The sequence below is a fragment of the Dysidea avara genome, chromosome 10, assembly GCF_963678975.1.
Source record: "Dysidea avara chromosome 10, odDysAvar1.4, whole genome shotgun sequence".
NCBI lineage: Eukaryota > Metazoa > Porifera > Demospongiae > Dictyoceratida > Dysideidae > Dysidea > Dysidea avara.
The window spans coordinates 14,896,676-14,915,910 of NC_089281.1; the positions used below are offsets into that span (position 1 = coordinate 14,896,676).

The 19,235-nt window shown below is 37.1% G+C and overlaps 2 protein-coding genes across 3 annotated transcripts in view; one reads left to right on the forward strand and one right to left on the reverse strand.

Annotated features, from left to right (window-relative positions):
- Positions 1-19,235, reverse strand: part of LOC136268196 (CLIP-associating protein 2-like) — a 161,743-nt gene that overhangs the window by 71,888 nt on the left and 70,620 nt on the right. The window lies entirely within an intron of this gene.
- The window catches only part of LOC136268185 (uncharacterized), a gene marked incomplete in the record, with an annotated part of 163,046 nt that overhangs the window by 60,007 nt on the left and 83,804 nt on the right, over positions 1-19,235 (forward strand). The window contains 1 exon segment of the mRNA XM_066063444.1: positions 4,590-4,688. Within this exon segment, the coding sequence (XP_065919516.1) occupies positions 4,590-4,688 (99 nt within the window).

Below are 19,235 nucleotides of genomic sequence, written 5' to 3' on the forward strand. Positions count from 1 at the left end.
AAAGCTATCTAGTACCAGTACCTCTGTACAGTAGCCTCCATCATAGATTATATCAGTAGTCTAAGCGCCTTAAATAATCTTGTGGCGTCTATTATGATGCTTCAAGAAAGTGTTGATATGGAAAATTAATGCCTCGATATGGTTTCGTTGGATGAAGAAGACAAGCAGCCTGCCGGATTGAAGATAAAAGAAAAGACAAGGCGCAGAGGGCACACACTCGTCAGAACCCAAAAAGGTACATCCCACTGGTGAGTTTGTTATTGTGGCGTAAAATGGTGGCCGTGCACTGCTTCGTTTGGCCTCTAGACTTGCGACTGTGGTCAGTCAGGCAGTCAGGCAGTCAGTCTAAAATTCAAGTTTTTGGCGATTTTTAAAATTCTGTATCCGGCCACCTGTAAACGTTTTGTTGTATTTAATGCTGTTTTATGTATTATATGGACTAGTACTATTCCGTAAAGGTGATTTTAGTCTCATAAGATATCTCTAGGATGATTTTTAAAGGCGAAATTTTGGGCAATGTGCAAAATTTTCACCTGGATTTCCACTTAAACGGTACGACCGTACCATTTGATACACTGCATTAGGGATAGACCTACAATATTTTCTAAGCCATGGCAGCATAAGAAAACTTTGAATATAAAAGCAAGTATAAGGCCTTGACAGAAGTCTTTATGACTCATTTCTTACAAAACCCAGAATCAATTCCATAGAAGCTCTTTTATATGACCAATACTTATCCTTTAAAATACTGTAGTGTCAGTGAGTGGTTGAGTAGTATCAGGTCTGCAGCGCATAGGTGGCCCCAATGTTTGCAGAAGCAAACATTCAAGTTGGTAAAAACTCAGGAAAACAACCAAGTTAAAAAGTCCAGTCAAATCTCTTGATGTCCACTCAACTTTCACAATGGCCTTACAGTAAGTCAGCACATGTCTGAAAAGTTATTTCACATACTGCCTATTACAGTTTGAAATTAATAATTTTTATAGCACTAGTAATGTTTATGGTTACGTTCATTGCATTTCAATATTAAATGTTGCTATGACTTTTTGTGTCACTTATTGAGGATCTGTCTAGATTGTGAATAGTAATATTGGCAAGTTGCCTCATATAAGCAAGTCGGTATACCCTATATGTACAGACATGCTATGGCTATCCCTCTAAATATCCGGGGTTAGCAATCACATGATGCATGTACCGGTGAGTTCCACCAACAGTAGCACGTCAACATAAAAATTGCATGTTATAAGGTGCATGACCTTTGCCCCAACTCTGGCTAAGCATGCCATATGCATGCACATCAGTGTCTATCAAGCTGCCAGCAGTTATTATGTTGATTGCATGGCAATGCGCAGCATCCCTGATTGTCTGCCAAAGGTATATATTAGCAAGGAACCATGATAGCTAATTCCTCCACTCAGATATTATACAGTAGAAAGCAGGGGGTTAAAAACTCTCAGCTTTGCCTTGGATTCTTAAAATGTAGTGTTTGTGTCTGACTTGTACTGTATGTTTTAACCACTTGGCACACACATGGCACAAGGTGACCGTGATGATGGTACGTGATCGCTAACCCCGGATATTTAGAAGGATAGCCATAGCATGTCAGTCTGTATATATATAGGATATAGCATCTTGCCTATATGAGCCATCTTGTATCAAGGGGCCTTTATGCTTATCCTTGGTTCTGCCTGTTGTAGTAAAGTGGGCATAGCTCATTTCCATTGCCACGGGTGGCATCTGCTAATCTATCATCCTCATCAACTTCAATTTCTTGTGGTCAAGGGAAGGTTGGCTCCTTGTTTGAGCCAATGCTGACTAGGTCTCCAAATGTTTGACTAGGTTTTTAATACATTTTGCAAATTAGTAATATATGTAGTAAAGTCTAGAAGAGGCCCATAACTCCATTAATGACCTGCTAGTAAGTCTCTTAGATCTTCTAATACATGTCAAGTTCCATGCAGCTACATATCACGTTTGGTGGGTGGGGATGGTTTACCAAAATGACACTGGTAACCTTTGGACTATTGTATCACCTAATATGTCATTGTGAAATCTTCTGTGATGATGTTTGTCATTCAAGTGACCTCTTGTAAGATATTTTGCAGTAATATTTTTCAATTTTACTGTTTAAAAATTGGAATATTTTACATGTCAGTTACCAATTTGACTATCTATAGTGAAAGTACTACCTGACTATCCTACCTGTTGAGTATTTTGAGACATTCATAATAACTGATGAATTTTTACTTGCTGTAGTTTTAGCACATGTTTACAGTTCCCTTATTACTTGTGGTATCTCTTGTGTGATGATTACAGTGTTTCCTCACAACCATAACTTCACAACAACAAATGGACCAGACGTCCAACCATTGGCACATGGAACTGTAAACATGCTGAAACTAAGACAGCTGGTGATGTATCCACGGACAGTAGAACCTCAGTTAACTGGACCCCTCTTATCCGGATTCTCAGTAATAACCGAACTACAGAAATGACTACTCATTAGAGTAGTGACTTTTCTATTAGGGTAGTTGATAATACTGATTTGTTTTTTAAATGTTCTTTATGCGATTTTAAGGTTACTTATAGACAGTTTCAGAGATACAGACTTTTTAGACTTATGGACCACCCCTGGTCCCAAGGGGTTTGGATAACTGAGGTTCCACTGTACGTGGCTACATCACCAGCTGTCTAGCCTGTTATTCTAGTTTGTGAAATATAGTAGTCCTGAACTTTTGTTAGGAAGTGTTAAGTGTTTACATGTGATGGTCTATAAGAGTAGTAGTTAATAGTGAACTAGTTGTGTGGTTTATACTGTGTGTTCTATTAGAGTATTTTAGTGTTTTATTAGAGACTAATAATAGTGCTGAGTGGTTTTGATATTTCATAGATGGTATGATATTGTTACTTGATATTACAGTATAACTATATTATCAGTATGGCTTAGTTAGATTGTATTTTAGACCTAGATTCAATTACAAAATTATAATTTCTTAACATTTTTACTCAAGACAAATTGCAGTATACCAACTTTGTTGGCTAGGTTTTCAATACATTTTGCAAATTAGTACTGTATGCAGTAAAGTCTAGAGGAGGTCCCTAGAGTGCGTTATGTAATATTATTACTTTTGTGGTAATTAAGTAATATAACGAAATACGCTATAAAAACAGGTAATATAACTCAAGTCACTTTACCTACAAATGTAACGCATTACCTAAGTAATATAGTTATTGTGACGAGTATAATATTACGTAATATTATTACTACAAGTAACGAAGTTACTAATCTCATTGGTTATTCTCTGAGTAATGCCTAACCACAACAAAGTAACGAAGCCTACTGAATGAAGCTTATTCACCAGCTTCTTACTTATAACCAAGATTTGCACATTGTCCAACAACGCAATCATGTCACGTGATAAAGTGGTATTTTCACACGTGACAGCTTAAGGCTGTGGACACAAAGTAATATAATATGTAATATTATTATAGTTACTTAATTTTATGGATAATATGTAACTGTAACTAAATAGTTCAGTTGCAAGTAATATGTGACTAGTTACTTTTACAAAGTAACTTGCCCAACACTGCTAGCCACTTTATAATGACCTGCTAACAATTAAGTCTCTTAATGCGTTTTAAAGACCACAATACCTTCTAATGTATGTGAAGTTATAACATAACATTTTCACATTAACTACTGACTGTGTATTTTATTATCTGTCAGTGTGGACCTGTACACACTACACACACAGTCACAAACAATTACCTTAAGGGGGGCAAGCAACTATGTCCTATGGCTTCTGCGAATAAAATTATGTGTTTTATATGAAGCTGTAAAACCAACACGGATACTGTTCTCCACCTGATGAATAAAACATGTTTTAGTTGAGACATTGAACTTCTGTTTAGTGCAAATCTGAGTGAAATCCTCTGAAGTACGTACAAATTATGGTGTGGTTACAAAACACTGTAATTTTAGCACTAAAATCAATTCTCCTCCTACAGCTAATTGTGAAACTCCCCAAAAATTCTTGCAGTGGCTTGTAATAACATTATCTTTAAAAGTATGGAAACAGATTTTTATGAATGACTACTATGGCTTCAAAAGGGGAGATAACTGTTTTTCATAGAAAATTTGGAGAGTTCAATAGCTCAATTGATAAAGTACTTCAAAAAATTACTTCCATACTTTTGTTACAAGATCCAAAATTTGTAGAATTCTCATTCTTTAGGTCTAAAATACTAAACTGAGTCTTACAGTCAGCACTTCTAACTGTAGATGGTGATTTTTAATTACCACAAACACATCTGATACAAAAGGGGATGGATAGCAAGCACAGATCAATGAAAACCAAGATTTTGCTTGTGAAGCCATAGGAATTAGTAGCATGCCCCCATGTTTTGTAAACACAAAACATGTCACAAAGTCACATTACAATGATTACATCATACACATGTAGCTACAGACAATACCCATAGGACACTTCAGATCATATTTCAGTTTGTTACTTTCACTAACAACCTGAATAATAGTGTAGTTGTGATGTAGTGAATAGTGAAGTCATATAACTGTTGTGTTCCCACAGGTTGGTGAAACACCTCTACAGTTGGCTACAAGGTTGGGTAGAGAGGGTGTTGTGAAGTTGCTAATTGAGAAGGGAGCTAATGTCAATGTTGTGGATCATGTGAGCTAATGTATCATGTAATGTAGTAGATAAATTGTATATGGCTTGCTATATTCTGAGGATTAATGCATATCATGTTTGGTGGGTGGGGCTGGTTCACCAAATACTAGTTAAAGCATCACCGCGAGTGCAATATGGAAAAAATAGCACGAGGGCATGGGCAAGAGACTAATACAGCATGAGGCAAAGCCGAGTGCTGTATTAGGTTCGAGACCATACCCAAGTGCTGCTATTTTTTTTCCATATTGCACAAGCCTGGCGGTGCTTTAACTGGTTTATTGTGCTAAAGTAGTGGCTGCGAAGTGTGGGGGCGACGCCAAGTAGCAGGAGGTGAGTGCCTATCCTCGTAAGTTCGAGACTGTATGTATTGCAGTGATTAACTAGCTATTCGAGGCATTATTCATACTCATTCATACTGCACCAGCGTGAAGGTAGCTACGCATACGTAGCTTCAATTGATTTGAGTTGCCGAGAGCGACAGTAAATGGCCAGTTGCTTGTTCCTCGGTGGAGGCCTGGATTAATACCCATGAGTAAGTCTGTGACTAGTGGCTTAATATCGTGTTTAGCAGGTGAGAGAGCATTTATAGAAGCCATGGTGTGGCGCTAGGGACAATACCACTAAAGCAACTATCGTGTTCCACCTGGCTTTACAACGTGGACAGGAGTCACTTTGTAGTGCTGACTATAACTGCATTCGCTAAGAATGGCTTTCAGGTTAATTCGCCCACTTGTATTTAGGTCATGGCATTGTTCTATGTGTTTATGATTGACATGTCCTAATGGTTGAATGGCTTCATAACATTGCAGTAGTTTGGTGAAAGGAATGTGATAATGTGTCTGGCATTGGTCATGCTTTGGTCAACTTGTTTACTGTTTCAACAGTGCTGTATTGGGATCAAAGGGAAAATACAGCACATGCACTTGGGCAAATACAACACAGTTGAAACAAATACAGCACCCTGCTAACTTTGAAGTGTGCAGCCAGGTGTACAATATGGAAATAAAAGTACACTTTTCACTTTGATCTTTTCACCCAAAGTACAATAAATGTACATACAGTATTACAATACTGGTAGTATTGTATGTCATTGTGGAATCTTCTGATGTTTGTCATTCGTGTAAGAATTTCTGTGGTAGTGATTTTTCATTTCAAGCATTAGATTACTTGTAAATTGGAATATTTTACATGTCAGTTACCAATTTGCTATCAGAGTATTTAGTGAAATGCTACCTGACTATCCTACCTGTTGAGTATTTTGAGACATTTATAAATAGCTGATGAATTAGTTTCAGTTTACAGTTCCCTTATTACTTGTGGTAGTAATCATGAACCACGATAGTGGGTTCATAATAGGGATCGCCCATGTTTTTTGCAAAAACTCTAATAGAACGCACGCCTAAAAACCACCTTAGAAAGCATCCTCCAATTCAAAACAACTCTCTAGTTGTTATTTGCAATGAGTATTGGTCCACTAGTAAGTATCAAGTGAAAAGGAAACAGTATGTGTATTTGGGACAAAACTGAAATTTGCCGTTTTGTTCATCATGAACCACGATAGTGGGTTCATAATAGGAATCGCCCATATTTTTTGCAAAAACTCTAATAGAGTGCACGCCTAAAAGCATCCTTCAACTCAAAACAACTCTCTGGTTGTTATTTGCAATGAGTATTGGTCTACTAGTAAGTATCAAGTGAAAAGGAAACAGTATGTGTATTTGGGACAAAACTGAAATTTGCCATTTTGTTCATATTATTATTCATAATATTATTTTGTTTCACTCATGTACAGCAAAAGTTATCCACTTTTTTGTGCTAAAAACTATATAGCCATGCTTACTGAGTCCCTCTGCGTGTCCATGACCTATTAATAAGCCCGTATTTCACAGATCGCCACCCACCCTATGCCTCGAAAATTTTCTCTAAGTTCTCTTCGCCATTACACTATTGGCAGCAGCTCTGTATACTAAAGAAGCCGTGTAACAATAAAATTACAAGATTCCGTTGTGTGAGCTCCTTTGGGTTTTGTTGCAGCGTTAATCAAGTACTCAACAGCACTTCTTAGACTTAGAAGATCGCGCATAGCGTCTCTGCGTGGTGAGTATAGTCTACTTCTTCCTATAAGCGCACGATCGCGATTTGCTATGAGCAACCATACAAGCGCTCTCTCAGAGACATAAAGAAGTGATAGTGCTGATACCAGAGACTATTCATTTTTATGAATATAGTTTCTATAAACCATATTTCCTTCGGCGTAAAGCCTAAAGTTGGGTGGAGTCAGTATTAGTATTAATTACAATTAAATTTATTTGTGAGTGCCTTAATTGTCTGACCACATTGTGTAAACAACATGGCTTCATGCTGTTGATAACCCATGGTTTACAATAGACATTACAACTACACAGTACCTGACTTTGTTGTTGTGAATGATGTGTGTGCATGTAGACTAGCTACTCTGCAGGCTAACTGTATGAGTATGAAGTGGTGTGTGCCACAATTTATTTGTGGATGCCACATATTGTTTGTGGGAAGCCATATGCATTCATATACATGTTCACAACATAGATTTCTTCACTGTGGTATACCCAATGGATACAATACTCACATGAACAACAAACTCTAGTTGAAAAACTATATTGTACATAGCATTATATTATCATTTATATTACTGTGCACCAGTGAGCCAATGTTGTAGTCCATGCACCCCCTTGAAAATCTGCATGTGATTACGGTCTTGGCTGAAATAATAAATGCACAACCACTAACTATTTTAACTTATAATTATATGCTTGTCAGAGTTCCATGTCTTCAATTGTCTTGTGACGGGTAGCCAGCTTAGTATCATACCATTTGGTGTGTGTATATTCATGAACACTACATTAGGATGCTAATGTGGCAACAATGACTATGAGACTAGAGTCCTGACACATGTAGTAAGACAAGTTAGACAACAGCTGCTCAATATTGTGTGTAATCCTACTGTACAGCAATGTAACCAATGCCATACAAGCTCCTTGTCCTTAAATAATAACCATCGTCCACAGCCAAGAGCAGCAGGTAAATACTCTAATAATGCAGTCAAGTGTGTCTGATAACAACCAAGCTTACACTGAACTTGACAGCCACTAATTGTAAATTGCTCTAAGTATCTACAACAATTATCATTATCAATAAAACAAATCCATTACTGGATCAATAAAAAAAGTACACAAACTAGATGAATAAAAAATTAGAAATTTTAAAATGGGAATAGGGATCGCTGAAAAAAGCCACCAAACAAGAAGGGATCACTGGGGTGGTAATGTAAACCACAAATCCCTATTTTGACTCATTTTAAAATGACTCAGGGGAGCATGTAACTAAATATTTATGACAGAGAGTCAAAATAGGGATTTGTGGTTTACATTACCACCCCAGCGATCCCTTCTTGTTTGGTGGCTTTTTTCAGCGATCCCTATTCCCATTTTAAAATTTCTAATTTTTTATTGATCTTATCTTGTGTGATTATTATAGTGTTTCCTCACAACCATAACCTCACAACAATAAATGGACCAGTCGTCCAACCATTAACATGTGGCTACATCACTAGCTGTCTATCCTGTTGGTGAAATATAGTAGTCCTGAAGTTTTATTAGGAGTTTACAACTGTACATGTGATGGTCTACAAGAGTAGTAGTTACCAGTGTTGGGAGTAACGCGTTACGTAATATTATTACTTTTGTGGTAACAAAGTAATATAACGAAATACGCTATAAAAACAGGTAATATAATGCAAGCTACTTTACTTACAAATGTAACTCGTTACCTAAGTAATATAGTTACTGTAACAAGTCTAATATTACGTAATATTATTACTACAAGTAACGAAGTTACTAATCTCGTTAGTTATCCTCTGAGTAATGCCTAGCCACAACGAAGTAACGAGGCCTACTGAATGAAGCTTATTCACCAGCTTCTTACTTATAACCAAGATTTGCATATTGTCCAACAACGCAATCATGTCACGTGATAAGGTGGTAGTTTCACATGTGACAGCTTAAGGCTGTGGACACAAAGTAATATAATATGTAATATTATTACAGTTACTTTATTTTATGGGTAATATGTAACTGTAACTAAATAGTTCAGTTGCAAGTAATATGTAATATGTAACTAGTTACTTTTACAAAGTAACTTGCCCAACACTGGTAGTTACTAGTGAACTTGTGTGGTTTATACTGTGTGTTCTATTAGAGTATTTTAGTGTTTTATTAGAGACTAATAATAGTGCTGAGTGGTTTTGATATTTCATAGATGGTACAATATTGTTACTTGATATTGCAGTATAACTATATTATCAGTATGGCTTAGTTAGATTGTATTTTAGACTTCTATTACTGGATCCAGTTACAAAATTACAATTTCTAATCATTTTTACTCAAGACAGATTGCAGTACACCGACTTTGTTGACTAGGTTTTCAATACATTTTGCAAATTAATAATATATGCAGTAAAGTCTAGAGGAGGTAACCACTTTATAATAACCTGGTAGCAAGTCGCTTAGTGGATTTTTAAAGACCACGATGCCTTCTAATATATGCGAACTCATAAAATAACATTTTACATTAATACTGATTGTGTATTACCGTATGACAACAAATATTGGCGAAACTAATATTTGGCAATTTGCTATAAAATTGCAGTTGGCGAAATTTTAATTTGGCGAAATACTCTCACTGAAAAATTAGCGAATGGCGTAAGTAGTACTGACTCACTTTAAAGGTACTGCTTCCATTGACACCTACTGTACTGCTCCAATTTCTTTCGTGGCCACACCCACTTTCAGGATTATTTGCTGTCTGTAGGCATACTCGCCAATTTATCAATGGCTGCGAACAAATTCAAGTCTGCTGCTGTCTGCAAAGCTGCTAATTCATTGAGCCTCCATCATAGATTATATCAGTAAGGAATATATAATCTATGCCTCTGTATAGTAGCGTAGTCTAAGTGCCTTAAATAATCTTGTGGTGTCTATTATGCTGCTTAAAGAAAGTGTTGATACGGAAAATTAATACCTCGATATGGTTTAGTTGGATGAAGAAGACAAGCAGCCTGATTGAGATAAAAGAAAAGACAAGGCGCAGAGGGCACACACTCGTCAATTACATGAACAGAGCAATCATCACAACTCAATCGACCCTTCTTGGATACAGGAAAAATGGAAAAAGATAAGTTTTTCAAACAAGATGCAAGATAATCCCTTATTTCAACTTGATGGTAAACAGATAAACAAGGGTTATTTCCAAATACTAGTGAAGTACAATAAGCCAAAGCGTAGACACCACAGTCTGCAGAGCCAACTTGCTTAATAACATTTTAAACTTTAACTGTGACTGGGCATTTCGGCTTCAGCAAAGCTACAATGGCTTGCTCAACAGATAATGGAACATTACTTAAAGAGGAATCATAAAGATTTACTGTATGCTCATCGCAACCTATTGTGGAAATAGTAACCCAATGCTTCTCTGCTTCAAGGTGTATAACCTGAATGGCGTGTTTAGGATTTCTGAGCTGAGAAGTCAATTTAGAATTTTTGCAACAAAGTTGACTGAAAACCTCCAAAGTATGGAAATTGCTTCTTGAGTAATCCACTTGCAAAGTTAACGATTGTGTCTGTTAATTGCTTTCCAGTCTGAATAAGATGTTTATCTTTTATAGTTAATTTGTGTTTACCATGGGTTACCCAAAGTGGTATAACATTTGACATGTTGTTGCTCCCATCATCTGATGACAATAATACAATTTCATTATTTTAATTCTGCTTGGTGATACTTGCTCCAATTGTTGTATTTATGCAGTTATGAATAAAAGATGCCTTGTCTTCATTTATCATTAATTCTCTTACTGTGTATAGATTGGAATGTGACTGATGATTAATTATGGTACCATTCACTTCTGTGCATGTATGTTGCACTTTAGAGAAACATCCTTCTGACAATGTGCAAATATATGCCTTTGAAATTTGTGTATAGGCAATAGGCTGATCATTTGTATAAGTGATCGTGCGTTGCTCACTGGTACTAGATGCACATATGAACCAAGAACAAAGTGCTCCAATGTTAGTGTGGATAGAGACTTTATTTTCTTTAACCTGTCTGTCTCTCTTCAACTTCTCTTTGTATTTGGCGAATTGATCTACTCTAACTATGCTGATACCATTTACCAACTTATCCCAAAAAATGCAGGACTCTCCCAATTTGATATCATTGTTTACTATTGGGATAGAGCTATTGATATTTGTAGAAGGTAATAGCAATTTTGTGCTAGTATTATAGGGCTGCTTAGCTCTTACCCTAAGCAGATAATCACTTGACACTCGTTCCCTTTCTTGTAAAAGCCAAACTAAAGTAGATTTCCTGATTTATAGAGGTTCACCATTGTGAATTGCTTCAAGGAACCTTTGGTCGAGTCTCATTTTAGTTGGTTTTTGATTGCTTGTAGTAGTTTGTTCAACTGGCTTGTACAGCGGAATAGTACTTTCATCAGATCCATCGATATCTGCATTGTTTATCTTCTTTCAACATATAAAATTAATTTGTTTCTTCAAGGGTTGATCAATTATTTCATGCGTATACATTACTTCTAATTCTTCCATTATATCTTTGCATTCTCGTACACTTAGCTGTGACTCTGTTGGTATGTCCATTTCTTTCTGTCTGTCCATTTCTTGCACTTCAATTTTGCCATCATCTTTTACATTGTCATCATTTTCTTCTACTAAATCTTCTCCGTAATTTTCTTCTACATCACCTACATCACCAAACGACACGTTGTCCCAGTTATCACTCTGCACTAGTAAATCTTTCATACCCAGATGTTCAATGGAATTCTTGGCTTTTTGCAATGCTGATCTTACTGCCTCTTCTATATTTGCATTTGTAATGGTCTTTACAGAGTGTTGGTTTTCTCTATCATTACCCTTAGCAGTGGTGTTTGGGAAAATGATACCAATGCTACTGCTTTGAGACTCTATCTCAATTTGAATCTGCAATTTGTGAATCCTCCTTAGCAAGCCAAGAATATTGAAATTCACCATTGTGGAAAAGGTAGCAGTCATGCTCCTAGCAGCACGGAAACCTTTCTCGCATGGTTGTGAGCCAAGCAGCCACGGGCAAAAATGATAATCAACTCCAGTTGATTTACTTTTGTCCCTTAATAGCATCAGAAGCAGGAGTAGTGCATGAGCATTCAGCTCAATACAAATGTAACTATTTAATGAAATATAGTTGGTCTCCAGACTATATTTCTTGCAGCATACGATCCACTGCCTCCAGTATCTTGCAAGAAACAGAGCAAACCAGGCTTCTTCTATGCGATGCAAAGGACTCAACTGCTTATCTAAGTTGCTGTTTACAATGCTTTTCATCATCTGTACGTAACATCTTGTACCCTTTGAGTCAGGAAAACTATCTAACAAAGCTAACACGTTTATGCTGATTATTCGATTCACAGCTTCAAAATTTTGCCTGTCTTGATGGTCAAGATCTTTAAATCATAAATTATGCTGTTCTTTGTGATACTTTGCTTGAAGCAAGCGAAGGTGTGAGGCTAACGCTGAATATTTACCCATTGGTAAAACTTGTGATAAAGTAAGTAACCGTGTTTTCAGTTTCACACCCAAATGCACTGTATCTTGAACAAAGCACACAGCCTCTTCAACTTCGATGAAAAACCAAGATTTTCAAGCTGTTGGCACTGAACCCACCAATGACTCACCACTTTCAAGTGAAACGTAGTCATATTTCTTTGAAGTGTAATTGTACAACTTTGACACCACACGCATTGATGTTAACAACCTACCATCCCCATCAGCACCGAAACTGATCACCTCAACATTTCTATTTTTTACACTCCTTCACAATATATATCCATCGTGATGCCACCATATTAGCATCAAAGCAGTTATCAGTACCAATTAAGCACAAACAAAATGGTGGTGTGTTTGGTGAAAGTGTTTGTGCCATGTAAACATAAGCATTGGAAGCTTTTTTATTATTTTCAAACATTGCTTCTATTGTGCTTAAAGAGCTTGCCTGAAATGACCCAGACAACGGTAACGAATCTTTGTCAAGTAGCAAGACAAAGCCAACTAACTTATCCTTGGCTTAATACTCTAGATATTACTCTTTTAGCATTCTCTGATATAGATGCCACTCTAGATGCACTGTATGCTTCTAAATGAGCATTAAGCTGATCAAATGAAAAGAAAATTCGCCTTCAATCAATGGAATATACCGCTTTGCAGCCTCTTGTTTGACAGTAGATAATGATGGAAGAGTCACTGGCATGTTTTTATGAAGTAGTTCATATCCAGAGGATCCTGTCCGCAGTAGCACTGAAAGTGAAAATTTCTTCACTATTTTAGTATGTCTTCTTGCTTGTGACACATGTTTACAATTTTCACAAGCAGTATACAGCAGCTCACGAACGAAGCAATGATGTGGAAAAATGTTCAGGAAGCAATGAGTCAGACTCCTTATCGGTATGCTGTGGTGGTGTAAAATCTTCCAGAGCCTTTGAGATTTTATCAACAATAGGACAGTAATTGGTCAATAAATACTGATTAGGGACAAATTTTAAGTGCAGCTTGCTTTGCCTAACAGCATAAGACCAATCACTGTAAACCTTAGGCCTGTGTAGTGATGAAATTGACTGCCCCTCTTGATCCACCGCAGCAAGAGGGGCCTTACAAAAATCCTGAGGCTCAGAGTTGATGTTGGCACTATCACCTACAACTTCATTGTTATCAGCTGTGGATTTGCTGTCATTGTTTGGTGTGCAGCAAACTTTCTTTCTCATGTTCAACTTGAGATTTGTCTTTAGAAATCAAGGAATCACCACAATGTTCCCCACAATTAGTCTGACGCTGCCTGCCCCTTCGCAAAAAGTAAGGATCTGCTGAAATACAGGTACTAAATCATTTCTTCTACCAGATTCAGCGGTAGCCGATTAATGCATGCCAATAGCGTTCACACACAAATCGCCTTGGCAACGCAATGCTTTTGTTTGAATTGACAGGAAATCATCTGACGTAAAGCAGTTACATATGTTGTTTAATATTATTGAATTCCTTTTAAAATGAATTTCATAAGACCCTTAGTTGTTTTGAAGGAGTGGGCGGCACCTGACTACCCCATAATGTGGCTATAGTAGTATATCAACTATAGGATGTCTAGACTATCACCCTTGAATAAGCCCTATGGCTTTTATTTGATCAACTATTAATACGATATTGAACTCCCAGCACACATGGCATACCATATGCAAGGAAATTTTGATGTCAAAAAACTTTGACGAATTCAGACTTCAGCAGATTTGACGAATAAAATGTTGACGAAAATGAAGAAATTGTAGGCAAAACCTGTACTTTTAAGGGCGCTTATATACATTTGACGAATTTAAATTTGACGAATTAAACCGATTCGTCAAATTCGTCAAATTATTTTGACGTCAAAATTTCCTTGCGTACAGAGTAGCATTGTGATGTAGTGTAATAAAGCCATATAAATGTTGTGCTCCTACAGTTTCAACAATAAACATTTTACATTATGCAGCAGATGGTAGTAGTGATGTTACTACTGTCACATACGTAAATGGCAAAGTGGCCATTATGTTTTGTTTTCAGCTATGTTCAGCCCGTTGCACAGCGTTACCAATGAAGAAACTACAAGACAGACTTCTGCTATCAGACAGTTACTGTTTAGAATTGTAGGGAAGGCATCACACGGCCTTACTGCGACTTGTGCTGTCAGCAAAGATAAATGTGACTTAAAGAAGGACACAGTAAGTCCATGAAGAATGCATTGTACGTGATTCGGTATGCCAAAAGACACTGGGGCAATGTTGAACAGTGGAAAAGTCAAGCCCATAGTCTTAGCTGTTATCAAGTAACATTTGTCTGAAGGCATCGGTCAGTCAGGCAGTAGAAAATTCCACTGAGTATATATTTTAAAATACCTATTACAAATATTACGGGTCATACTGATTGCACTTTACCTAACCAATAGTGCCAGGGCATCATGAAGGTATTGTGAGGCTGGTTTCTGGTGAATATTTTAATGAGAAAATGCAAACCTCCATGATCCCTAATATACAGTACTACCATACTGTATGATTATCAGTTTAGTGTTATTGTAAAGTTTCAACTTGTTAAATGTGTGTTTCTGTAAATACTAAATATCTCGTAACTCTTTGGCTAACAAAATATTATGGCATTTAAATACAGGAGCAAGTAATCAAGTAACATTGTCTTGTATTGAGAGTATACTTGTGGTTCCTCCAATAAGTATTCTTTGTTTCATACTACATCTGTCTATTGGCTCATGTGCTGTGCTCCTGTGTAATACATGAAGCATTACAAAAGTAAATACACATAATTATGCTAGGAGTCAAGACACACACTTTCATCCACAATACAGTCTTATATATACATGCTTAATTAAAATGTGACCAACACCAAATTCTTATGCCCACATGTCTCTGGCCACACAGCTCTGTGGGACCTGTACTATCAAATTTCCTCTTGTAGCTAAGGGATGCTGCAATAGTCATGGAATGATTGTGGCATAAAATGATGTATGGCATAGCCAGTTTATGTCGTGACATATACGTTTGGCTGCATATTTGCTCTACATTGTAAAATATAAATATTGGGAACAAATGCTACCAGTACGACAAGTACAGATACATGATTCACATTTGTGCTTGTATTACTGTGCACACTATATCCAAGGATTTGTTGCAGAATGTGTGACAATTTGGAACGTGTATCCTCCACCAGATACAATACTGAATAATTAAAAATATCATTCCTCAGTACATGGAAATAAGACTCACGTTTCAAAGTATAAATATCTTAATATTTTGAAGGCATCTTAAATCGTGTAAATTCGGTTCCTTCAACTTGATTAGTTGTTTTAGTGATGGCTGAAACATTTAGTACAAAGAAGTAAACATAACATTAAAATCAATAACACTTATAAGTATATAGTTAGTTGGATCTCAGTCTCCACCTTAATAAGGAAGTGATGACGTTTACACATGCAATCTACACAGTAGTGACCTGAAAATACACAGACGTATGCACATTACCTTTTCATGCTACAGATAGGAGCAACTGCCGAGCTTTTGTACTGGACTACAATTGTGGCAGCAATGTAAGGATTGCAGTGTTGAATAGTTTGTTGGGTTCATCTTAATGCTACAAATGTGTCAGTGTGGCTTTTGTAATAAATTAATGGAAACAACAAACCTTATTATTGTAGAGTCAGGCAACGGTTGTCATCGTCATCATCAACATATCTACACTCTCACCATCACAAACGACACTATTATCACACCATCAGCCTGTTTTGCTAGTCTTTCTTGTGGCGTAGCAATCCTTACAGTTATCTCCGTTTATTTCTGTATTTCACATTAGGAATTTAGCATCCAGCACATTGATACATCCTGCCTCTTATAATATCATCATCTTATAAGTAGCTGTCGTAAGGCTTACTATAAAGGATGTGTTATAACATAGATATTACATGTATTAAAGGATTGGCAACGTACCTATTAAACCTATAGGGATGTCACACACAATCTTCGTTATGGTATATCATCCAGTTTACACGCTCTCTCACCTGTTTTAAATGCACAGACCACTCCGTTCCTTGTACCATAGCAGAGTAGTACTCAGTAAATATGTAAATCTTACTTCAAATGAACGTGCAACTACTATGATGAGTATATGATGAACTAAAATAGTGAAACACACTGTCAGTTTTAACCCAGTGCATGATAAGGCCCACTGCTTCATGACTTTTCACAGTTTGGAGGTTTAACAAGGACGCTAAAGTGCTTTTTTCTGAACAGTGTATTAAAAAATTAATTGTAACCATTAGTAGAGTGTAACGCTTTGTTTTGTGTAGGTGTATTGTCTACCCAAACTAATTATGGCTTGAAGCTGTTTCTTTGTGCTGGGTTTTGGAGTTTTATCATGGTACCATGTGGAGAAGCATCAAGTTACTATTCAGTACAATAGAGCTCAATGTTATGGTGGTGTAATGCAAATATGCACGAGCTCAAATTCAGATGTGGCATTAGCCATCAAAGTATGTAAAAAATGGGATATAAAAGTTGCAGTGGAATAGAACATAGCATCAAGATGAAGGAGCTGGTGGTAGTAAAGAGTAGTATACCATGACTTTAAGCTTAGACAGGGAATAATGAGCATATTTGTAAATGTAACAGCTCACAGCAAATACCATCCACTGGATATCAAGTGATGTCGTTGTGTTTGTCACAAAAATAGACAGTCCCTTCAAGTGCTGGAAACTGATGTTGTGGACTAACGTCTAGCTAGACTTAAAGTCTGGTAATTCACCTTTGTTATAATAATTGATATAAGCAATGAAAACACATCACTAGTTTTCTGAACTCCTAAGGACCACCTGCAGCTCAGATACCTAATAACTGAAGTTTTGCACATAAATCTCTTTAAACAATGTATTTAACACATTTGCAAAGCATGAAAAACATATTACTTTAGCTTCTCTTAATAGAGCATTCAATTTTGGCATACAAGTTTGAGATTCCACTGTCCACCTGTAGAACATTTTCCAGTAGGTCCCATATCCCAGTGTTTAGCCGTCAGGGTAGTTATGACTGTGTTACATTCAATGAATTCAAGCACTAGTAGTAAGGTCAGCAGTATTCAGATCAGGTAAAACAGCATCAACATCACGACCCTAGGAGTCACAAATGACATGGGACTCTCAAACACTATTTCAGAAAGAAATGTTAAATTCTGAACTCTGGAATCACACACAAAATCAGTTGTTTTTGTTTCTGCCCTTGATTACAAAAACCACATGTGACAGACGCACCCTTTGGGGCTTCCAGGATGGCTTGGAGTTAGCTAGACAACTGACTGATGGATGTTCCATTAATCTATTTGTGCAAAGCACACCTGCATCTCCATTGAGGTTCCTGAGGTCCTGTCAGCTACTCCGTTTCCTGCAATAGTAGAAGTGAAGTGAGCCTAGTTAACACCTAGATAAAGGGATTTATATTATTGAAATTCTAATCAAATATTTGAAATCCACGAACATTGCACAATTTAGGAATGTTGGTCTCATGCAGTTGATAAGGTGAGCTAATTGGGCTGTAGTGTGTGAGTTATATGGCTTCAGTAATCTTATTGTTGAGGTTGTTAGTACACAACCAAACTGTTTAGTGGAGTTATAAACTATATCCAAATTGTGTACACTATTTTCTTATGCTTGTAGTGTTCACCTGTTATCACTAGTCTAGTGACATAATGGATGATAATGACCAATTACTGTATACGAGAGAAGATTTGAGGGCTTTCAACTAGAGGTGTATCGATATAAGAAAACTAAATTGATTCGATGCCGATCCGATATGAGATTAATCATTTTGAAACCGATACGATACCGATACGATATACCAATATGATCTGGCCTATTCTGAGGGCAGGCTTAATGCCGACGCCTTTGAATAGCTCTGCCTTAATAGTCACTGGTGTTATCCAGCTGTCCAGCACTTGACAACCATTGCCAGGGGTGGTGGTAAGGGCATTCCATCTAGCCCGGGAAAAAAAAGATATATGTATAACTAAGTGTAACTATTTATATTTGAGGAACCATGTTCAACTTCATTCTAACTACTGAAGACAGTCTAAAGATCATTGGCAATGTTTGGTTAACTTGTTCCCAGGTGTGCCTCTGTATACCAGTGTGTGCCATGACCACACACAATAAGATATCAAGATTGGGAGAATGGGCTGGAGCACTGTAGCCTTGAGACCTGACCCTTAATTTGTCACGTGAGATCATGTGACTCTCCAAGATTGGGTCATGGTAAATGCGTACCCCAACATCTATGATAAGGCTCTGGCTGGTATATTTGGTGGTATGCCAACTTACCCATACAAGCTAGTCTTCCAGAAGACTAGCAATTACATGCCACCAAATATACCATGGCCCCAGTCCATTCACCCACCAAAGCAATTGGACAATTGCATTTAGACTGTGCTCTAATATCAAAACTAACGTAAACACAATGCAATGTATTCACATCCCATATGCATTAATCCTACATACATACATACACACACACACACACACAGTGCCATCGCATATCTCTTCCCAGAGCTGTTGACACCTATAAATGAAAACCCAAATTTGCCTGTTTAAAAGTGGTTCTACCCTTTGTGAGTCAGAGCAGAATGATAGTTAGAACATTTATTGCTGCAACCATGTACCAATTGTGTCACCTTCCCAGACCCTAACCCTGCCATAATCAATAAAATGAGCTTATTCACTGCAATGGACAGGTGACTTTTGTGGGATGTCCAGTGAAGCTGGGCATTGAAAAGCTGTATTTACATAAGCCACACCTTGTACACACCTACAAGTTACACTTAAACATGCCCAATCCCACAGCAGTAATAAATATACTGTTCCACCTTCCACAAAAGTGCCACATGAGGACATCTGCCA